General features: G+C 40.7%; 1 protein-coding gene across 5 annotated transcripts in view; it reads left to right on the forward strand.

Annotated features, from left to right (window-relative positions):
• The window catches only part of Srrm1 (Serine-arginine repetitive matrix 1), a 179,404-nt gene that overhangs the window by 81,333 nt on the left and 72,688 nt on the right, over window positions 1-25,383 (forward strand). For all 5 annotated transcript variants that reach the window (XR_013897175.1, XM_080271562.1, XM_080271560.1 and 2 more), the window contains exon 11: window positions 11,296-11,631. Coding sequence is in view for 4 of the 5 variants with exons in the window: in XM_080271562.1 (XP_080127688.1) it covers window positions 11,296-11,631 (336 nt within the window). In the remaining variant the exon portion in view is untranslated. The remainder of the gene's footprint in view (window positions 1-11,295; window positions 11,632-25,383) is intronic.

Below are 25,383 nucleotides of genomic sequence, written 5' to 3' on the forward strand. Positions count from 1 at the left end.
CATAATGGTTCTTTAATCTTACGTTGTCTTATATGTATCCCAGCCCTTACCGTGTATAATTGCGAGCGCTTTCCGTGAGATCGTGTTCCGTGCGAGTTACCTGTACTCACTGTCGCTCCTTTCATTTCTCCTGTGGTTAGTTTGCATACATATCTTCACGGTGAAGTGAAGTCTCTGCATACATATCTATCTATCTATCTATCTATCTATCTATATATATATATATATATATATACAGATAGGCCCTTAATTCACGCGAGGGTTATGTTCCCAGACCCTTCGCGTATGTGGTAAATTCGCATATACGTTCTGCCCTTGTGTGCACATAATTACGCATGTCTACTAAGTATATTACATCTGAATAATACTGTTTATGCACTACATACACCTTATAAACTAGCATAAAGTATGAAAAACAACAAAAATGTAAGAAATTTAACACTGAAACCTGACAAGCACAGGCGTAGATGGAGACACTTCAGCAGTCTGGTGCACAAGCCCTCACTGCCTCCCATATGCTACATTCTGCCTTCTTTATTGTCCAAACAGTTGACTCATTCACCCCAAACACACGGTTCCAAGCCAGTTCACAGGCGTAGGTGGAGACACTTCAGCACAGTCTGGTGCACTAGCCCTCACTGCCTCCTGTATGCTACGTTCTGCCTTCTTTATTGTAAGAACAGTTGACTCACCCCAAACACACAGTTCCAAGACAATTCACCATGAAGTCAATTCACCATCAAAACATGGACGATTTCATATCATTCTATAAATATACTTATTATTGATTAATTAATACTTTAATAACTAATTTTCAGGGGGATTTTAAAACTTATATAAGTAAAAAACTAGTATACTGTACTTGCTAAATAAACTGGTATGTAAATATATGACGGGGAATTGTCCTGACGGAGAATTGTCGCCGACATTCCTACCTTAAGTTTGTCCAACACTTTAACTTTCTCTGTCAGCAGCATCACTTTACTAGTCCGTTTTGGTGTGTTACCACATGCATTACTAGCACTATGTGTAGGCCCCATGTTGGCAGACAAGGCAAGCAATCACTGGAAGGCAGAAAAATAAGCCACAAATAACGATTCGCGAGTCATGCATGGTTCGACCGTCGGATTCAAACTGACTGTGTGGTGCGTGGCAGACCGACACCCCCCCCCCACACACACACACATATGTATGCACATGGGCAGCAGGTAGGCATTTTTATATTTTATTTATTTCTCTTGTATATTAAAATTATTTATTTGAATACTATAATTTTATGTTTTAATTATTGTACAAAAAATTCGTGGATAACCGAAATCGCGTGAAAAAAGTTCACGTGAATTAAGGGCTTACCTGTATATATATAATGGGGGCGCTTACTACAATCCACTCACTTGATGTAGTGCTGCTCTCGGGTGTCTACCCTTTATTCTCCTCCACCCTTCTTTCCATCCAGCCTGTTCTGTCTTTATTTCCTTCATTCTTTCCTCATCCTTCTGAGTTTAGACTCCCTCTTCTTTCTTTCTTTCCTTCATTCTTTCCTCTTCCTTCTGCCTGTGGGTGACTGTACTGTACACTGAATGACAAGCCAAATGGTTTCCTGTATGCCAGGAAACCATTTACTACGCTGGGTGATAACCACATAACCAAATTTTGGCATTTGGTGGTTTAGTGGGTAATTACAGCGCTCCAGTCGGATTGAGCCGGTGAAGGCGTATATCCAAGCGGTGGTTGAGGTTTATTGCTCACGTAATTCCACTCAGGGATGAATGAAGCTGGTCACTCTCATCTCAAATGCCAGGACCAACTTGCCTAGCCCCAGGCTTCTACGCTCCTCATGGGGCAATGTAGGATAGAATGATGGATGGATGGACGTATATATATACATATACTGTATATATATATATATATATATATATATATATATATATATATATCTGTATATTTATATATATACAGTATATATATATATAGGTAAGCCCTTAATTCACGTGAGGGTTAGGTTCCCAGAGCCTTCGCATATGTGGTAAATTTGCTTATATGTTCTGCCCTTGTGTGCACATAATTACGCATGTCTATACGTATATTACATCTGAATAATACGTTTATGCACTACATACACCTTATAAACTAGCATAAAGTATTAAAAACAACAAAAATGTTGTTGTTTTCATTTTCGTTTTTAAAGGCTCCAACATGCTTGCATGTGCCAGCCTTGGTCACCTAATGGCGGCTCTCCACGCTGCACAATCCATTGCAGCCTCCCTGTTCAGTCCCTTAACCCTAAGGTCACACTTAATGACCTTGTCCCATGTCTTTGTCGGTCTGCCCCTCATAACCCCACCCCCAGTATTAACACTTCTCACCTTCCTCACCCAATTATCATCCCACATCCTCTCCACATGTCCAAACCACCTCAATCTACCTCTCCTCATCACAACACCAATACACTCCAGTCTCATCCTACCTCTCAACTCTTCCATTGTAAACCCAGCCCCTCCAGGCCTTGGACGCAGGGACGCACTGCACATCCACCTAATCATTGTCATTTCTGTACGTCTGAGCCGGCGAATGTCTTCCTCCTTCACTGCCCAGGTCTCACTGCCATACAGCATTACACTCCTAACACATGCTGCATACAAAGACCTCTTAGCACGTAGGGAGAGCCCTCTCAATGTCAGGAGAGGCAAGAGCTCCCTGAACTTCTTCCAACCACTTCTCACCCTAACAAAAATGTAACAAATTTAAAACTGAAACCTGACAAGCACAGGTGTAGGTGGAGACACTTCAGCAGTCTGGTGCACTAGCCCTCACTGCCTCCCGTATGCTACATTCTGCCTTCTTTATTGTATGAACAGTTGACTCATTCACCCCAAACATGCGGTTACAAGACAATTCATAGGCGTAGGTGGAGACACTTTAGCACAGTCTGGTGTACTAGCCCTCACTGTCTCCCGTATGCTACGTTCTCCTTCTTTATTGTATGAACAGTTGATTCACCCCAAACATACGGTTCTGAGACAATTCAGCATCGTCAATTCACCGTCAAAACATGGACAATTCCCCATCATTCTATTAATATACTTATTATTGATTAATTAATACTTAAAAACTAATTTTCAGGGGGATTTTATAACTCATATAAGTAAAAAACTAGTGTACTGTACTTGCTAAATAAACTGGTATGTAAATAAATGACGGGGAATCGTCCTGACAGAGAATTGTCGCTGACATTCCTCCCTGAAGTTTGTCCAACACTTTAACTTTCTCTGTCAGCAACATCACCTTACAAGTCAGTTTTGGTGTGTTACCACATGCATCACTAGCACTACGCTTATGCCCCATGTTGACAGACAAGGCAAGCAATTACTGGAAGGCAGAAAAATAAGCCACAAATAACGATTTGCAAGTCATGCATGGTTCGACCGTCGGATTCAAACTGACTGTGTGGTGCGTGGTAGACCGATCTCCCAGGCTCCCACACATACACACACACACACACACATACATATATGTGTGCACACAGGCAGCAGGTAGGCATTTTTTATATTTTATTTATTTCTCCTGTATATTGAAATTACTTATTTGAATACTATAATTTTGTTAATTATTGTACGAAAAATTCGTGGATAACCGAAATCGCGTGAAAAAAGTTTGCGTGAATTAAGGGATAACGTGTGTATATATATATATATATATATATATATATATATATATATACCGGTATATTTATATGTATATATATATATATATATATATATATATATATATATATATATATGTATATACAGTACACCCTCATTATCGACGGGGGTTAGGTACCTAAGATACCTGTCGATGCCTAAAACTGTCGATACCGATTTTCGTCTGGTCAGGTACCCTTTGTTTATATATTTTAGTATCCCTTCAATCACTCATATGTAATATGCAGTTTAGTTTTAGTGTTTCTTAGAAATAAATTAGTTAGGCAATTGAAAAACTGAATATCATAATAAAACTACTTATATTAAGTAAAGAATTATGGAAAAAATAGCATAATCTCTGATGTTGATGCATAGTGGTCGTACACTGGACCTCAACTTGTAATGGCTGCTGTATCGTCACTTCTCTCTCCACTTACACCTCACTCCATCTAAAAATAAAAGGCGAAACCAGCAGTTGTAGCCATCCATATGTTTACATAACTGAGTGTGTAAAAAAAAAAAAAAAAAAAAAACGAAAGCAGCAGTGGTGGTCATTCATACGTTCTAATAACTGAGAGTGTGAGACAAGTGTTATGTTAGATCAGCTGTTCGCACCGATCTTCACAACACACGCGTGGTGCTGCCACCTCATACCAGAGAGACCACGCTCTCCTATTTACACTCATTCTCAAGAGCTTCCTTTCATTCTTGATATTCCATTTCTCCCAGACCTAAATTTTCACGACTGTATGGCAGTTTATGCTATCAAAGATGAATCTTAGCATCATAACAAATGATACAGGAGCATGGGTTTTATCATATATCCTGCTGCATTACCACACAACAGCACAGACACATGATCTTTTGCTGCTTTAAAGCCTGGCGCACTTTTCTCCTCCTTCGAAATGTACATTCTTTTAGGCATTTTCTTCCACCACAGGCCTGTTTAGTCCGCATTAAACACTTGTTCAGGCCTGTACCCTTTCTCCCTTATAAGTTCAGCAAAGTCACGTGGGTACGGTTCTCCTGCTATCTGATCTGCTGAAGCTGCTTCACCAGTCATCCTAATGTTATGTAGGTCATACCTTTTCTTAAAATTCTTGAACCAGCCCTTGCTGGCTGCAAATTTCTTTTGCCTAGAAGCACCAACATTACTAGGCCTATCACCATCGTCATTACTTTCATCACCATCATCACTATTTTCACCTGCCTCACTTTCATCACCATTATCTTCACCAACACCACTGCTTTCACCAGCAAACCGAGCATATAGTTGTTTTGCTTTGTTTCTGATGAACTGGGAGTCTAGCGGCACGTGTCGACGGTTTAAGTCCTCAATCCAAATATTCAGTGCCTTTTCTATTTTCACCAAGGCATCATCTCTCACATGCATCGTTACTTTAGCTGATCCTGGTGTGTACGAAGCCAGAGCATCTTTAATGTCTTTTTCTCTCCGTTTTATGCCACGAACACTGGACTCATTTATTCCATACTCGCGACCAAACGCTGCATAGCTCATTCCACTTCTAAGTTTTTGTAATATTTCATTCTTTACTTCCAAGGTAAGTACTTTCCTTGTTCTCTTAGCTGCCTGATTTCCAGTTGGAGTGTTACAAGGGCGCTTCGGAGCCATGATGATCGCGAAAGCACGATAGATGTGGCCGAACACGATATGAGAACAACAGACAAACGTGTACTGATGCTGTTGTTTGTTGGGTCGGCGGGAACATGCCGCGAGGAGCCAGAGACACCTGGCGGGATGGCGCGCAAACTTGCTAGGAGGTGCCAATACAGTTCTTTATTTATTTTTTTTTTTAAATAATAATAATTTAACTCCCAGGAGAAAAAAAAACCGTCGATAATCAAATCCGTCAATAAAAAAAACGTCGATAATGAGGGTGTACTGTATGTATATATATATATATATATATATATATATATATATATATATATACTGTGCAAGAGTACTGTGTATATATGTGTTTTTGTATATATATCACTCAGTGTAGTGCTGCTCTCGGGTGTCTGCCCTGTCCTCTCCATCCTTGTTTCCTTCCATCTTCTTCTGCCTTTTTTTTCCTTCATTCTTTTCTCTTCCTTCTGCCTACGGGTGACGTTACGCTCACTCTTCTGTCTTTCATTCCTTCATTCTTTCCTCTGCCTTCTGCCTGTGGGTGACTCTACACTGAGTGACAAGCCAAATGGTTTCCTGTACACCAGGAAACCATTTACTACGCTGAGTGGTAACCATAAAACCAAATTTTGGCGCCTGGTGGTTTAGTGGGTATTTATTGTGCTCTAGTCGAATTGAACGGTGAAGGTTTATATCCAAGGGGTGATTGGGGTTTATTGCTCATGTAATGCCACTCAGGGGTGAGTGAGGCTGGTCACTCTTATCTTAAATGTCAGAACCAACTGCCTTATAGATATAGATATAGATAGATAGATATGTACAATATATATATATATATATATATATATCTATATCTATCTATCTATCATCTGTATATATATATATATATATATATATATATGTATATATATCTGAATATATATATTCATTCATTGCCGGACGCCATGTATCCCAGACAGGGTGGCCAAGGGCTTAGAGTTAATTGTTTTACAGGGAGGGGCACTAATCCTCCACGAACCCCACTTGATGTAGGGATGCCAACATCATCTGGTGTTCCCAGGCAGTCACCCATCCAAGTACTAACCAGACCCAACGTTGCTTAATATATATATATATATATATGTGTGTGTGTGTGTGTAATCCCTCCAATATGCGACGTAATAGAGCCATAGACATGTCCGGTTAGTTGTCATGTCCGGATATTGGGCCCCAGCCTTCTGGACTTGTACTTATGGACCCTAACCCAGAAGATCACCTATACAACTCCCTCTGGACATGCATAGCACCTATTTAAGACCCAAATCACACCAATAAGGGACATAAAAGACTGAAATAAATGCAAAAGAAGCATAAAATGAGGTTTTTGAGGTAGGTTCATACAATATTCAACATTGTGGGTACTTACAAGTCCCTGGCTCCTGGACTGGTAGTTATGGACCCTAACCTGGCCTAACTCAGAAAAACACCTATACAACTCCCTCTGGACATGCATAGCACCTATTTAAGACCCAAATCACACCAATAAGGGACATAAAAGACTGAAATAATTGCAAAAGAACCATGAAATGAGTTTTTTTTTTTTTTTTTTTTTTTTCCGAATTTTTTGTGGTTTTCGGATCATTTTGGGAATATTGGATCTCGGGACAATTATGTCCAGTTAGTGGGGATGTCCGGATAGTGGGCGTCCAGATATTAGAGGGATTACTGTATGTATATGTATATATATATGTACAGTATATCTATATACACACACATACATACATACATACATACACAGTACGCATGCACAGTATGCACGATCATAGTGCACGAATCGCAGTGTACAGGGTTGACCAAAAACTATAACCATAAAACATTGAATGCACGAGTTTAGCCCACAATACACGAGGCAGAGGCACGGAATGACCCAAAGCTGCTATTCTCCCAGACTATGCGACCCCTCTCAGACAGTATTGTCTGACGGCCAACCGTCTAGGTGGCGACTTGTCATGTTTTCTGTTGTGATGGTGAATCATCCTGATTGTGAGTTGTCCAGGAATCAGCCCATAATGGCCATCACATGTGAACATGGACTTTCTTAACCCCTAAAACGCGGCTGTGTACAGTCGTTCCCCCCCGAGTGGCGGGGTTGTATCGCGGTCTGAGTACCTGTAGGAAAATATTCGCCAAAAATCAGAGATTAACCCTAGAACATTATACTTGGTATGGCAGATAGTACTTACATTCAGCTTTCTCCAGAGACAGGTGTTGAGCCTTCGTGGACTACCCAAGGACTTGTGGAGACTTGCAAAGTTGGGTAACCAAATCTTCACTTTCACACCTCCAGCAACCCGGTTTCCCCTCTACCACAGCCTCATTCTGTCACAGTAAACTTTATACTACAACGTAAAGGTAGTTAGGAATCCGTATTTGTACAATAAGCACTGAAAATAAGGCTAAAATCAACGGAGCGTACGGCCGACATGCACTGTGGCGGCGGTCTTCCCGTCACTCAACAAACATTTCCATTTTCACAGCTAAAAACATATATACTACATTATTTTCAGTCATGTTACTTCCCAAAAGATCACCACGGCGCGCTTTTTATTCTGCCTTACGTCCGCCACTTTATTCTCGTTCCTGTCGGCTGCTTGCACTGACTGGGAAGAGCTAGAACTCGCCATAATGTCACTTTGAAAGCCTGCAGTAAACTGATGCTAAACAGAGGCAAACCTTGAGAAAAAAAGCTAGTGTTACAACTGGGGAAACAAGCGTTTCCTAGTAGCATAAACTGCTTGTGAGAGGAGATCGCAGATTTACAGTTCTGAGCGCTCAGAGCGCTGCCATGTATCACAGCCAGGCTGGCCGGGCCGTGGTGGGGGGGGTATGGGGGGAAAACGCGATATTTTGCAACAACTGAGGTCAGTAGTACAAAGGTAAAGTATGCTAGTTGTAGCTAGAGGGTGGTGGTACTGATAGACAATACCAGCTGGAGCCTGCTTGCCCGCGGTTATTCAAAATTTACTAAAATCGCAAACGCGACGACCTGCCGTCCTGTCCTTGTGGCCGAGCGTCGCAAACGCGACGATCCGCGTTTTAGGGGTTAATCGAAGGTCTCAATACAGTATTCAATAAATAACATGAGATATTGAACACTTTCTTATATAATAGGCATTGAGTTAATGATTTTTCCCAACTGTAGACTAATATAAGTGATAAGCACATTTAAGGTAGGCTTGGCAAGGTAATTATGTTCTGTTGGTAAGGTGTATTAGATGCATTTTCAGCTTACGAAAAAATCCACTTACTATCAGTTTCTCGGAACATGACTCTTTCAAAAGTAGGGGACCACCTTTATATACATGCATATACTCCGAGCATGGAATTCACAGTTTGTTCCCAAGCCCAGTAGTCCTACACACCATACACCTCCACATGTCACTGCTTCACTGCTAACATATACTGTCCATATTGAGTACATACTAAGACTGTCTCATACAGGACTGATATATTTCTACTAGCAGAGATATTTTTACATTTCACAAGGTCTTATGGTAGATCAATGAAGTCTGCTTTATTAAAATCAAAACCTTAAACTGTTACCTACCTCAGCGAGGATTTGAACTGAGGTCCATTACGACTTCAGGTCACCTCTCTACCAATTCAGCCACCAAAGATGCTTATTTGTAATGAATGAAACAATAGCAGAAGTTACTGGACACAAGATATGGAAGTTAGTGTATTATGTACATTCCTCTTACCAGTCAGTTTTTTCATAGCTGGATCTCCCCCCTCCTCTCTCTCTCTCTCTGTCTCTCTCTCTCTGTCCATATAAGTAAACTTGATAACACTTCGCCATTTGGGTTTGTATGGTATGGATGAAACCCCTTCTCGGCAAGACACCAACACATAATGCAAACGATCCTGTAAAGGTCAGAAGAATCAACATTGTTTAAATGCTGACTAGGTGATGGTCAGTGTTCCTGTAATTTCTAAACCTGATAATCTTTTTATAAGAAAGGGGTTTTGGGATTTATAAACCTGAAAGTAATCAAATCATGGTCAGAGACAATGGGATCATTTGAGTCAACCTCCACATCTAGTATGTGACTGCAACCAAGGGAATAAGATCAAATCTGGGACATGTCCTGACATGTGATTCAGGTGATACAATTAAAAAGTACTGTTTCCCAGCCTGATTGTTACACATGATTGTAAGGTGGTAGGTAGTGGCAACCATCAACCCCTCTCTGGTGTAGTGGTGCCTACTTCTTCCCCACCTTTATCAGTCTTATTTTCTGTTTGTCCCTCTCCCTCATAGTTCACCCTTCCATTCTGTTTCATTTTATTCAGATCCCTCAACACTGTGTGACAAGCCAAACAGTTTCCTGTAACCCAGGAAACCATTCACAGTGCCGGGTGATAACCATATAACCACATAGCAGGGTGATGAGGAGCCTGCTATGATGCCTCTGTTGCATGGAGAGAGACAAATACGACATCTGTCCAGGAATCAAACCTCCATACTTATCGCCATGCCACACCATGGCGTGGTGCTGTCAGCCACAAGGGAACATCAATTCACTGCATGGGACAGCCCTGCAGGGGCAGTTGCTTGCATGTGGCTGATGGGTCTACTCAGCCAAACAGATCGGGGTTGGTCAATAACATAATTGATAAAATTATTCTGGCCTGTCATTTTAAGGAATTCGCAATAGCCATTCTTGATGAATTGATGACCAATAAAAGCTGATTGGTGGGGTAGCTTTAGATTCTCTTTTAGGGTTCATACTTTCTAATTTGTTCCTGTCACTTGAGGGAGGGTTCAAATCTGGATGTACAGCTGTCTTCAGCACTTTAAACCTTTTCTGTAATGTAGCGTGAATGATCTGTTTTTGAGTTTGAGGTTGGAGTCTTACAACCTTTATTTTCAAACCTTTACTGACAACATGAGATTATTAAATTTGTCATGGTGGATAGTCGTTATTAATTCCCATTTTTGGAACCACTTATTGAGAAAGTCAGTCTTCTTTCGGTTCTCCCCTTAAGGGTCGCCACAACGGATGGTAAGCTTTAGTTTTCTCTTTTTTGTGAGTCATTTTTTTCTGGATTAGACACTAATTTCTTGAGCTGCTACTCAGTCAGGTGTAAGGCAAGTGCTGTAAGAACATTTATTTAATTTTGTATTTAGGTGGGGGTGCTCACCATCCACTTACTTGATGTAGTGCCGCTGTCGGGTGTCTGCCCTTTCCTCTCCTCCATCATTCTTTCCTTCCATCCTCTTCTGTCTTCCTATCCTTTATTCTTTTCTTGTCCTTCTGCCTACGGGTAACTTTACACTCCCTCTTCTGTCTTTCTTTCCTTCATTCTCTCCTCTTCCTTCTGCCTGTGGGTGACTCTACACTGAGTGACAAGCCAAATGGTTTTGTGTACACCAGGAAGCCATTTACTATGCTGGGTGGTAACCATATAACCAAATTTTGGCGCCTGGTGGTTTAGCGGATAATTAAGGTGCTCCAGTCAGATTGAGCCGGTGAAGGTATATATCCAAGGGGTGGTTGGGGTTGATTGCTTATGTAATGCTACTCAGGGATAAATGAGGTTGGTCACTGTCATCTTAAATGTCAGGACCAACTGCCTAGCCCTGGGCTCCTACGCTCCTCATGGGGCAATGTCGGATTGGATGATGGATGGATGGATGGATGGATTGATTATTTTTTATTTATTTTTTTATAAGAAGGGTGTCTTACATCATTGGCAATGTCAGCAGTATAGAAAAAGACTGGTATAGGAATTTCCATTTTTAAAATACCAACCAAAATATTATACACCTTTAATGCATAAGGAAGAAATGTGCATAACATTGCCCTACCTTGCTGATGTTTCAACAGTGGTAGACAAAAAAGAAAAAAAAATCAGTTTTATCCATGGATCATTATCTAGTTAACTTGCATAACAGCTGTTGGTCAAGTACCCTTGACCAGTTAGTTATCCTGACAGGTCACCCAGTCTCCGTCGTCATTCTCCAAGCCCAAGAATGCATAGGCGGTCCCCCAGTCCACGTGGCCGAAGATCCCCAAGTCCAAAGCCAATGCGCAGATCGCCTAGTCCCCGTGGGAGGATGTCACCGCCCCATGGCAGGAGAGGCATATCACCGAGTCCACGAGGGCGCCGATCCCCCAGCCTCAGAGGTCGCAGATCACCTAGCCCAAGAGGTCGCAGAACGCCCAGTCCCAGGGGAAGACAGTCCATTAATTCTCGAGGTCGGAGATCACCAAGTCCAAGGGGAAGGAGAACTGCCAGTCCCCGGCGCAGGCCTATGTCACCACCACAAAGGTATGTATATAATTATATTCATTGGCAGTTGAGCTCCTTTGCTCAGCCCACCCCATTCTTTAAATTCACTTCATCTCATCTTTGTCTTGCACAGTGCCTTGACATTACTGTATATCATCCTTCTCTCTAAGCCTTCATTGTATCTGCTTTTTACTTTCTTCATTCCTGTTTCTTATAGTCACGTGGTTAGGCCAGGACCCTGGACAGACCCAGACCTAGATCCAGGGCTTTGTGGATTATTTTGAGGATGCTTTAGAGAACATTGGGATTCCTGGTCTCACACTACCGTATCCCTTTTAGTGTACTTGGTATGCAGGGACTAAAGCACTATTGTTCTTTCTTCCCCTAACCAGATGTATCAGTTCTACAGTTAAACAGTCACAGTGTAGAGGGAACACTGTATTGCTGTATTCTCCATTTACCCTTCTTTCTTGATGATGGTTCTTTCGTCGTGCTTGCTGTTTGCTGTATTAACTTGGCATAATTCTCAGTTATTTAATAAATATAATAAATGTTATGGTGATATCCAGAGTTTAAAAATAAAAGTCATAATCATAGTGAAGGGGATGATAGAGACCATTTTTAAACCTGTTTTGTACATTGTAGCTTCCAGTCCATGGAAAACATCAAGTGTATTGTGACTAACCTCATTGTAGAGATTACTGAGGAGGAAGCATGGAATCATTTGACTGATTGATTGATTATTTGTAGGGGTTTCTTATAAGCTGAATAAAATTGTCTGGTAGTAACCAGAAGGAAAACAAATATCTTACCTTTGTGAATGAGTTAAACAGGAGTAACATAGACATCTGTCTAGTCTCTGTTAATACTAGAGAAGGCATGGATCCAAACCAATATGTGCTAGGTGATCATTTTTACCGAAATATGCTTATACTTAATAATCAGACAGATCTGAGATCAGGATCTAGTCATGTAAAGGTAGCGATAATCTTCCCCCTCATCTTGGCACACAAACATCTACTACCCAGTACCCTAAAGAGAACCTTTGTATTATTTCATAACCTCCCTCCACAAGATGCTGACAGGGAGCCTATAAGTGTTGGCTCTGTGCACCATGGGTGGAGCAGCTGCAGTGTCCACTTGAGTCAGACCTCTTCATATTTCTTTACACCTCACCATGGGAAGGACTGTTGTCTGACCCTGGTGAGGCACTATCACAGTGAAATGCTGATTCCATACACAGTGTATCTGCTGTACTGTATCTGTTGGACACCGGTACAGATGCAGTTGTTTGCATGTGGTTGATGGGTCAGCCTGGCCAAAAAGATGGTTAAAGTAACAACACCAGCAACCTCCCTCCAACATCAGCTGCTCAGAATCTCCCATAGTCCTTCCTAGTGCACCCTGCTATAGGCATTCTCCAGTTACTTGAATTTGACACAGAAGTACAGCTTATTCCTTGCTGTATATTTCTCTCCAAAGAGTCTTGGTGCTGCTGCATGTTTGATACTTATCTTTTCTGTACCTGCTTTAAGTATACACTTTGTGCATGCACAGATGCATTAGTTAGGTGTTCTGGTAGTCTGTCTTTGCTTATTCCAAATCATATACGATTCATGTGTTAGGTATTTAACTGTCATAATAGGGAGAAGTTAATGTGTAAATAGTTCTTTATGGATGGCATGAAAAGCCCTTAATGATGGAGAAAGATTTTTTCAAAAGCAACACCAAACATCTTTGAGTAAGAATATATTGTCCTGTATTCTGGTTGTGTTAGTGCCTTACCCCATCAGTATGAGGATGGGTTTCATAAACTGAATTAAAGCATCTTGATGTAATGAGAAGAGATTAATTGACATCATACTGAAAATTTTGTTGAAATTGTGTTCAGCCCCTACAGGACTAATGGTCCTTCATGAAGTGAATAATATCTGTTTGTAGCAAAAATAAACAATAAGTGGCCATTGTAATGAAGGTGTCAGTGTTTACTGTAGTCAGATTTCTGAAGCACCAAATATTATATGTGCTCATTGGAGGTTTTTGTATTTTGTGTATAGTTGTATTACTACTTAACAACAATGATTATCCCCATCTCTTAAAGCTGTCACCTGACTAGTGTTACGTATTTAAGCCTTAAATAAGGTACAGGGTCATTTAACCCTTTCACTGATTTTGTTCCACTCAGGATTTCCAGTACAGGATGAATGATGAAAGGTGTTTATTTTTATTGATAACTGGGAACTCCCATCAAGCACCAGTTTCATAAGAATGTTAGGATAATATAATTACATAGTTTTGTATGTAGGGTATAGGCATGTACACTCGGCAAGAGTTCCGACTTTACCACCTGGTTGCGGGATTTGGCTAACGTGGCAAAAGCGCACGCCCGTGTGTGTGTGTGTTCTTTCGTGTGTATATGCCCGACAGTTTTTCAAATTGCTAAGCTTCATCCTCCTAATTATATTATGTGGCCATTGTATTATGCTGTGACAAAGGCTAATAAATATTATGTAATTGTTTGGGATAATGGGTTGTGCACTCTACTATTTATAACGTCTGAGTTATATAAAATAATTCACTTGTAGCATGAACCATGATACAGGTTAAGTTGAAGTTCAGAAACAGAGGGCAAGCTCACCCATAAATTGTGCGATGTAGGGGGAAGGGTGGAGTATGGGATTGAGCAGCCAACAGTTATACATTCTTAGTCATTACATTATAGTTATTAAGGTGTCAGTGATATCCTGTATCCTAAATAGTGATAAACTTATTTATTTTTATTATCTTTATAGACCCGATTACACACTTGAAATTACACCAAACGCAGGATACCCCCTCCCTCATTAACAGAAACCATGCAGCCTGCACCACCACCTCGCCTCTCTCTCTCTCTCTCTCTCTCACAGCTAGCTATCAGTAGACACACACACATATCAGTTTGTGCTAATGAGTAATGACGTTACATTTCATATGTTTACCTAAAATTTAATACTGTCAAAATACAAGTGCAATGCACAACCACCTCACATTACAGATTACATAAACCAATAATCAATACTTATTTGCATTGTCTGTGTTTCAGTAATAGTCATGGGGTAGCCATACCCACAATGATATTTTTGTTAATGTTAAAGGTAATCATGAGTTCAGCACCGGATACCAGTTAGATGGGGAGGTGGCTGCTGACACCTCCAATCCTCATACCTACGCTTGTGAGTTGTAGTGTCACTGCAGGTTCCTGTTCCTCCAGTAATGAAAGTTAATGTACTGATGAACAGCCATTTCTTATGAAAAATAGAAACAGCCTATATGGAACTCTCAAAATACAGTATGGAGCATATTGTGGAAGCTTTGCAGCTCTCACGCACTAGTCACAGTCTTGGTCCTTTGTTTCAATATTGCCAGCCTGACAGTGTGCAATGTTAATGAACATGCTATTAATATTAGTTTATATGATTATTTACATTTGGAACAATAGAATTCAAAGCAGGGTTTCATTCAGTACACAGAATGCCAAATACAATACAGCATGTGTGTGTGCATGTGGGACAATACAGTACGTGTGGTGGGGGTGGGGGGGGAGTATAGTGAGTATGAAATGTGTGTCATAATGGTAATATGGGTGTGTGCATACATGGCTGAGGACGTCTAAGACTGATATGTTATCCTTGCCTCGCACATCTCAGCATTAATTAGATTCCATTCGTAAGTTTGTAGCATGTTACATATTATATCATATACGATTGTTTTGGGGGTGAAACCTGAAACACCATATAAAGACAAACACTTAAATATTAGAAAAATGCATTATGTGTAGCAGTATACATGAATAACAATATTTCATGGAGAAATATTACCGTATTATAACAACCATTTAAATATGTTGTAGGCACAGCGTTTCTTAAGCTTAGATCATTGGATTTCCTTTGATCAGTATGTTACTTTATACTGTAGCTTTAAGTTATATATTGTATTGTAATTGATGTCATGGTGGACATTCACTTAAAACTACATCAAACAGACAGCAAGTGCAGTTGTTAGTATTTTACCAGTATTTGTTATTCATCACACACTGACCAACTTGTTCCTGAGTAATTTTTAAAAATCTTTATCACCATTGGAAAACAGCACCTCAGGCATGTCAACAGGTGGCAAGATGTCTAGTGAGGTGGCAAAATGTCGAGAGAGTTGTCATTGTGCCAATCAAGAAAGCATCATATTTTGATGGAAAAACCTGCTACTGTAACTGGAATGTTGCGTTAAGAAATGCACATAAACGTCACTGATTCCTGTATATGTGCCCCATAATAAAATCATGTCAGTGAGCAAAATATATAAGATAGCGTCGTATCAGTTATATTGTCAGGTAAGTTATAGTACGTTATTAAAGTTACTGTTTGATTGTTATACATAATGGAATAATATTCATTAAGTCAGAGGATAATAAAAAAACATAAGATTTGTATGGAACTCATTCACTAGTAGGAAGTCAACCCACCCTCCTTCTCAATCACCTCCCGCAGTGTGGCATACAGGCGACAGGGTTCCATATGAGCTGTTGCTGGCTTCTGAACTGCTCCCACTAGGCATGGATGTGGGCCAGTAGTTCATCTGGTGTCCGTTCCCTCTCAGGCTCCCAACAGTTAATCATACTCCCCCATACATTTTGATGGAGTTCACATGTGCTCCCTTACTGGGCCAGTCGTGCAGCTGCAGGTTCTCTCAACCTCCAAATCATTCCGAGACTCTTCTCGCCGTGTGGATGGGGCAGCGGTCCTGAACAAAAATTATAGGGTCGGGAGGAAACGGTTAGTTCCACTCCTGGACTGAGGGGAGTGAAAAATCCTACAAAATTTCAATGCATTTTTCAGCAGTGAAACTCCTTTCTCTCCTGATGACGTCGCCCATGTTGTGGATGCACACGCACCCCCAGACATTGATGGTGACGTGTCCACTTCTAGCCTCCTCGTAGATGTTCCTATGGTCGTATCTGCACGTGAACAGAATATTAACACATCGTCCATATAATTTCATTTCTAATATCTTTGACGCTTCGGGCAAAGCCACCATTTTTCGTGATGTGGTTCATTATCCACTATTTGAATGGTATATTCTATGGGGATTGTAAAGCTTAATATACAGTGGTGCAAGTGTTGGTAATATGCGTTCATCTAGACATATTATTACTATGAATATCAGTTGATCTCAACATGTTTTTTTTAATAATATTAAACTTGTTTAGTGATGTTAGTATAAAAATATGTTTTTTATACATATTGTCAGTAAATTTATACATATGCATTAGAGTACTGTCACCTCCAGAAATCTTTTCTGTATCATTAAATTTTATGAATACAAAATACCTGGTAACAGTCACATAGAGAAAAGTCAGGCATACGATCAACACATCTCTATACTCTGGCCTTTATCTACCTACTGCTCTTCCACACTCTCCAGTCAGTTTTTCCTCATCCTGTCAGTTTACCATAATTCTTACAATTCCCCACCATATTTATATATATATATATATATATATATATATATATATATATATATATATTCTCTCTCTCTCTCTCTCTCTCTGCTTTGTGTGTGTGTGTGTGTGTGTGTGTAGGTTCTTAGTTTTACCTGATAACCATATACCCACACATCATATTAATCAAGAAACTTCATAATGGGTAAGTTATATTCAACAAATCCACATGGGCTATCAGGTCATTTACTGATATCTGTTCCAAGTAACCCAGCATTAAAATAAATAAAGCAAAGATTCTGGGTGTGGTCATTCAGGAGGGTCATGCTGTAAATGTATAGTATTATCAGTGATCGTTTTCAAACTACTATGCCACATAGGGTACTGGTTTTACACTTGACCACTCTCATTTTATAAGGAATTACATTGGCCGGCAAAGGACGGCTGGATTTATAACCTCACCCAAGAAAACGTGAACTTCGCAGACTACTAAAAACTGAACTTGCTGCCTTTTCGAAGTAGTTTCCGTGAACATCCACTGTGTGAGCCTTCATTACATAGTTAATACACTATATAACAGATATATTGCATAAATCTATGCTATAGTATAGGTAATATGAAAAACAGATGCTCCTACAGTGTAGTTTTGTAATGAACATTAAAATAACATTATACATTTTCTCCTGGAGGAAATAATCATTATTGTTATATGGATTCCATATTACAGTATTATAATACTTCAATGTTTGTTTTTATATGGTGTTTCAGGTTCCACCCCCAGAACATAATTATAATAATAGAATTATGTAACATGCTACAAACTTATGAATAGAGCCTAATTAAATACTGAGGTGTGTGACATTAAGTGTTAAAGGCGAAGATTACATATCAGTGAGGTGTGTGACATTAAGTGTTAAAGGCGAAGATTACATATCAGTCTTGGACGTCTGTAGCCACATATACACACACCCCTATTACCATTATGACACACATTTCATACTCACTATACTCCCCCCCCACCCCCACCACACGTACTGTATTGTCCCACATGCACACACACATGCTGTATTGTATTTGGCATTCTGTGTACTGAATGAAGTCCTGCTTCATATTCTGTTGTTCCAAATGTAAATAAGCATATAGAACTAATATTAATAGTATGTTCATTAACACTGCACACTGTCTGGCTGGCAATACTGAAACAAAGGACCAAGACTGTGACTAGTGCGTGAGAGCTGCAAAGCTCCCACAATATGCTCCGTACTGTATTTTGAGAGTTCCATATAGGCTGTTTCTATTTTTCATAAGAAATGGCTGTTCATCAGTACATTGACTTTAATTAGTGACATAACTGTAGGAACAGGAATCTGCAGTGACACTACAACTCACAAGTGTAGCTATGAGGATTGGAGGTGTCAGCAGCCACCTCCCCCTCTAACTGGTATCCGCCACTGAACACATGATTACCTTGAACATTAACGAAAATATCACTGTGGGTATGGCTACTTCATGACTATTACTGAAACACAGGCTGTGCATACAAGTACTGATTATTAGTAAACATAATCCATAATGTGAGGTGGTAATGTATTGCACTTGTATTTTGACATCACTGTACTAAATTTTAGTTAAACGTGTGAAATGTAATGTCATTACTCATTAGCACAAACTGATAATGTGTGTGTGTTTGTCTACTGATAGTCAGCTGACGGAGAGAGAGAGTTGAGGTGGTGGAGCAGGCTGCATGTTTTGTTAACTAGGGAGGGGGTATCCTATGTTTGGTGTAATTTCAAGTGTGTAATTGGGTCTATATAAAGATAATAAAAATAAAGAGGTTTATAGTGGTAGGTGGTGGCAACTATCATCCACTCACTTGATGTGGTGCTGCCTACTTCTTCCTTATCCTTTATCATTCTTTTTCTGTGCCTGCCCTCATCTCTTCCTATTTCTCCCATCTTTCCTTTCACTTCTTATTGCTTTTCTTTCCTTTGCAGGTGGCTTTACATTGAGTGACAAGCCAAATGGTTTCCTGTAAACCAAGAAACCATTTACAATGCTGGGTGGTAACCATATAACCAAATGATACGTGCTCCCTACGTGTCAGCAAGTGGGTTGGTGGAGGGTTAGTGCCCCTCCCCCTAAAACAAATAACTCAAAGTCAAATGGCCACCCTTTACAGGATTATGGCATCTGGCAATAAATAGATAGATAGATAGATAGATTATTATATGGGATACAGGATATTACTGACACCTTAATAACTATACTGTAATGACTAAGAATGTATAACTGTTGGCTGCTCACTCCCATACTCCACCCTTCCCCCTACATTGCACCATTTGTGGGTGAACTTGCCTTCTGTTTCTGAACCTCAACTCAACCTGTATCGTGGTTCACGCTACAAGAGAATTATTTTATATAATTCAGATGTTATAAATAGTATAATGTACAGCCCATTATCCCAAACAATCACATAATATTTATAAGCCTATATCACAGCATAATACAATGGCCACATAATATAGTTCAGAGGATGAAGTTTAGCAATTCGAAAAATTGTCAGCATGTACACACACACACACACACACACACACACACACACACACACACAGACGCGCGCTGTTGCCACGTTAGCCAAATTCCGCAACCAGGTGGTCCAGTCGGAACTCTTGCCGAGTGTGCATCCTTTACAAGGGGCAAGTCAGTGGGACAGTCCTTGACTCTTGAGACAGTACAAATGCCTCCTGCAGTCTTGTGCAGTGCAGAGGCTAGCCTACATATGACAGAATTACAGTGCTGGAATAAGTGTATGAATGAATGTAGTACTTATTCATCTTTACATTTCACACTGTGTATTTACTTTATCTTATCATGACTTTATCTCTACATGACAGTATTGTGATACCAACTCTAACGTACGGAAGTGAAGCTTGGACGTTGTTGGAAGGACACAAGTCAAGAGTGAGAGCCGTGGAAATGAGTTATTTAAGAGGAGCCTGTGGAGTCACATGGAGAGACAGGCTGACGAATGAGGATATAAAGGAGCGTTGTGGTGTTGATGTGGATGTGATAGGAAGCATTATGAGGAACACACTGAGGTGGTTTGGCCATGTGGAGAGGATGGAGGGTCAAAGACTGACGAAGAGAGTGTATGTGAGTGAGGTGGAGGGGGAAAGAGGGAGGGGGAGGCTGAGGATGAGATGGAGAGATGGGGTGGAGAGGTATATGAGAGAAGGGGGTGTGAGTTGGGAGCAGGGGAGTGAAATGGCGGGGGACAGGGCGACTTGGAGGCGATTTGTTTGTGGCCACCCCAAACGGGATTGAGGCGTCTGGCAATAGATAGATAGATAGATTATCACTGACCGCACCACATTTATGCTATCATCAACACAACACAGAACACTGAGCCTGCTGCACATCCTGTTATAGGGGACAGTGCAATAAGACAGTTGTTAATGGCTTTGACAGCAATTCACTGCTGACTTCATGCCCAAACAAACATACTTTTTGAAGCACTCAAGCATATGAGTCTCTGTCTGTCTGTCTGTCTCTCTCTCTCTGTCTGTCTCACACACGCACGCACGCACGCGCGCGCGCGCGCACACACACACACACACACACACACACACACACACACACACAAATATAAACAGTAACACTGGAAATGAGAGCTATCTGAATATGTTTGCAGATGATGCAAAAATACAAAGGAGAATTACTAGCACAGACTCTTGTAGGGAGCTACAAGAAGAATTAAATAAACTTCATGAATGGAGTAGTACATGGCAAATGGAATTCAATGTGGACAAGTGTCATGTAATCAAGTTTGGTAAAAGTGAAAAAAGACCTGATTGGGATTATAAGTTAGGAAATAAAACCCTATACACATCAGAAAGAGAGAAAGACCTAGGTGTGATTATCAGTAACAGACTATCTCCAGCTGACCACATCAGCGAGAAGGTACGGAACATGTATACACTGCTTGCAAATATGAGAATAGCATTCACATACATAAATGAAGACATGCTAAGAAGGATAATAACATGATTCATTAGACCAACCCTGGAATATACATCAGTAGTCTGGAGTCCTCATCTCAGAAAGCATTTAGACAAGATTGAAAAAGTTCAAAGGGCCACTACAAGATGGATACCAAGCTTAAGGGACCTAAGCTACGAAGAAAGACTAAATAAACTGAATCTACCAACACTAGAGGAGAGAAGGAAAAGAGGTGACATGATAATGCTATATAAGTGCATATCAGGAAAGGAGAAAATAGACATAAATGATTACTTAACATATGGAGAAGCATCAGCAAGAGGACACTGCAAAAAACTGCATAAGAAGAGAGGTGATAAAGACGTAAGGAAATTCAGTTTCCCAAACAGAGCAATTGATCAATGGAATACACTACCGAATGAAATAGTGTGTGCCAAAACAATTCACAAATTTAAGGATGTGTACGATAAATATGGTTTAAGACACGGGACAGTACGAGCTTGACTCATTCCTGTTAAGATACAATTAGGTGAGGTAAGAGCACACACACACACACACACACACACACACACACACATTCATTCATTCATTCATTAAAAGTAAACCTCCTCTGTAGCGAAACCTGTGTATACTGAATTTCAGGTATAATGGACTCTTTGAGACTGCACAACAGTCATCTCACATAAATACAGTTTGGTATATAAAGAAAATGTGGCTGCACAACCACAGGACCTTGCTAGTGGATAGTGAACTCTTTGTACCTTGTTGATTTTATATTAACTCTTTGTACATTTCATTCAGTTGTTTTTACTGTATAGGTAAAAAAAAAAAATCAGAATGTTACATTTTGACTTTAGGTGAAACAGTCTGATTTATATTGATGCAGTGGGTGGCAGGCAATTAGCTGCTAAATATTCAGTGATTTTACCAGTACTCTTCACACATTTCACACAATATTTGCCACTTAAGGGCCCCCAAAATATTGTCATTCAGAGTTCTCGTGCACCATATTAAGGATCATTATAGCACACTTTGACTTCCCGTCCGAACACCGCTTCCCGTCCGATCAGCGAAGTTAAGCAACGTTGGGTCTGGTTAGTACTTGGATGGGTGACCGCCTGGGAACACAAGATGCTGTTGGCATAACGTTCTCCCTACGTGTCAAGTGGGGTTGATGGAGGATTAGTGCCCCTCCCTGTAAAACAATTAACTCTAAGCCCTTGGCCACCCCATTTGGGATACATGGCATCTGGCAATGATTGATTGATTGATTGACTCAGAATGAAGCAGTGTTTATTTGTGTAGCCTCATCTGTCAAAGTGGACTATTAACGGTGAAAATGCAGAATGTGAAAGAGAAGTTGGAGCAAACCTGGGTTTGTAAATTAAGAAGACAGTTCAACATAAGTTGTAACAAATTTCCCAATACAGTACAGTAGTTGCAATTTAAGACAAAAGAAGCAATGATCTTGCAATAACTGTATTATTCAGTTACATGATAGCATCACTCAGTTGCACGGAAGAAACTAATTGGGAAGTGGGTGCATTTAGGTACTGGGTTTCCAGATGGCAGGGTTTGTTTACAACTCGTGCGTTGTTCTTTTGTTGATTGCTGCTAGGGTTCCTTGATCCAAGCCGACCCACATGAACCATATCTGATACCTGGTGCTGCCTGCCTCACCCTCATTGTGGTGTTGACTGTCTATTTATCAATCTATCTATTACCAGACTCCTTAATCCCATGAGGGGTGGCCACAGACAAATCACCTCCATGTTGCCCTGTACTCTGCCATTTCACTGCCCTGCTCCCAGCTCACACCCCCTTCCCTCATATACTTCTCCACTCCAAGCCTTCATCTCATCCTTGGCCTCTCCCTCCCTCTCCAACCCTCCACCTCACTCACATACACTCCTTGTCAGTCTTTCATTCTCCATCCTCTCCACATGGCCAAACCACCTTAATGTGTTTCTCCTAATGCTTCCTATCATATCCACATCCACACAATGCTCCTTCACATCCTCATTTGTCAGTCTGTCTCTCCATGTGACTCCAAAGGCTCCTCTCAAATAACTCATTTCCACTGCTCTCTCTTTTGACTTGTGTCCTTCCAATAACGTCTAAGCTTCACTTCCATACGTTAGAGTTGGCATCACAATACTGTCATGTTGTAAGTTTTTCATTTCCATGCTCACTTCCCTGTTTCTTATCACTACTTTCAAGGAACCAGCAACCTTTCTTCCTTGTTGTACCCTTTCAAGGACTTCACCCTCTAAACTTCCATCCTTACTCATCACACTACCCATTTCCTCCTCATCCAGCCTCACTGTACATTCACTGACATCACATAACTTTACTCCTCCCTACATTCACCTTTAGATTCCGTTTCTTACACATACTCCCAAACTCATCCACCAAACCTTGCAGCTCCCCTTTGTCTTCACTTAAGAACATAGTGTCATTGCAAACAACAGTACAGGTAGTTTCCAAACACTGCCCTCTTTCATAAAGGCCGCTCCAACATCCACTGCCATACCTTGTATCTCTTTTATAACTCCATTCATATACAGATTGAACAACCATGGAGACATGACACATCCGTTTCAATCCAACCTTCAAATAGAAAAATTCACTCCGTTCACTATCCACAAGCACTGCAGCCATAGCACCCTCATACATACTCTTCATGGCATTCGTCAACTTCCCATCTACTCCATGTATTCTTAATACTTTCCACAATCCTTATCTATCCACCCTGTCATATGGTTTCTGCAAATCCATGAAGGCTGCATACAACTTCTTTCCCTTCTCTAAAAACTTTCCCATTAAGGATCTAAGAATGAATATCTGATCTACACAACCTATTCCCATCTTAAAACCTCCCTGTTCTTCTCCAACTAATTCCTCTGTTATTCCCTTAACTCTGTCAATAAATATCCTACCATATACTTTTCCTGTTACACTAAGAAGACAAATGCCCCTATGATTACCACATACAATACTTCTTTTTCCCCTTTTCCTTTGTACAGGGGAATAATTATAACTGACTTCTAATCCTCCGGGACTTTACCTTCCTCCCAGGCCAATCTGCACATCATCCACATTCATTCTGCTACTAACTCTCCCCAATGCTTCAGCATTTCACCACACACTCCATCAATTCCTAGGGCCTTCCCCATTTTAACTTTCTTCATTGCTTCCATAGCTTCCATTCTACTGATTTCTTCCTCTCTTCTCACATCCCTCCGTCTCCCTGCCATTCCCCAGCCACTTATACTCGCATTACTTTCATTGTCCCTGTTCAACAGTTCCTTAGTGTTCTCTCCATCTGCTCACTTTTTCTCCCTTCCCCACTAATAATCTGTCATTTTTATCTTTCACTCCCCAGCCACCTTCATTGGCACCCTGTCTGACTCTCTACCTCTTTCCAGAACATTTTCTTACATTCCCTCGACTTTGCACTCAAATTCCTTCCAAATTCCTCATCTTCTCTCTTCTTACTTTCTCTTACTAATTTTTTCACCTCTGTCCTCCTCTCTACATACAGTATAACTCTCTCTTCTGTCTCTCAACTTCTTCCACGCCTCTGTTTCTCGTCCACTCACTATATGCTTTCTTCTTTTGTGCCACAGCCTCTCTTACCTCTTCATTCCACCATGCTGTTCCCTGCACCCCCTTTTGTCTTCTCTTCATCCCACACCACCTCACATGCTGCACATATTTCCCCTGTGAATATCTTGCACACATCTTCCATGTCCCTCATCAGCTCCAATCCATATTTACTCAGTCGCTCCTCCACTTCCCTCTTATATTCTTACTTTTTCCCATCCTCTTGTAACCATTCCAGTCTCTTTGTATGAACTGCTTCCTCCTGTCCTTCCCTTCTTCTATTTCTCTATTTCATTTGTACCTTGATTCTGACAACCACCAAGTGGTGGTTAGAAAGTTCACTCCCCAAATCCTTATATACCCTTACATCCATTACACACTTGCTCATCCCTTCATCCACACACACTTAATCAATCACTGCCTTCCGTTCATTCAGTTCACCACCCACCCTTCTCGTCACTCGCCACGTATACCTGCGGATCATTTTGTGCCTGAAGAAGATAGTGGCTATCACCAACCCCCTCCCAGCACAAATGTCCACTAAAGCACTCATTCTTATCATCTCTGCAGGTACAGCCCACTCACCAACTACTCCATCCACCTTCACATTCCCTACTTTTCCATTCATATCTCCAGTCAAAAACACTCACTCATTCCTTCAAACTTTTCCATGCACGCTTCCACATTTGTCCAGAACTCTCCTCTTACTCTGC

The sequence above is a fragment of the Coenobita brevimanus genome, chromosome 46 (genome assembly GCF_032717465.1).
Source record: "Coenobita brevimanus isolate Jiangsu-jjx chromosome 46, ASM3271746v2, whole genome shotgun sequence".
Taxonomy (NCBI): Eukaryota; Metazoa; Arthropoda; class Malacostraca; order Decapoda; family Coenobitidae; genus Coenobita; species Coenobita brevimanus.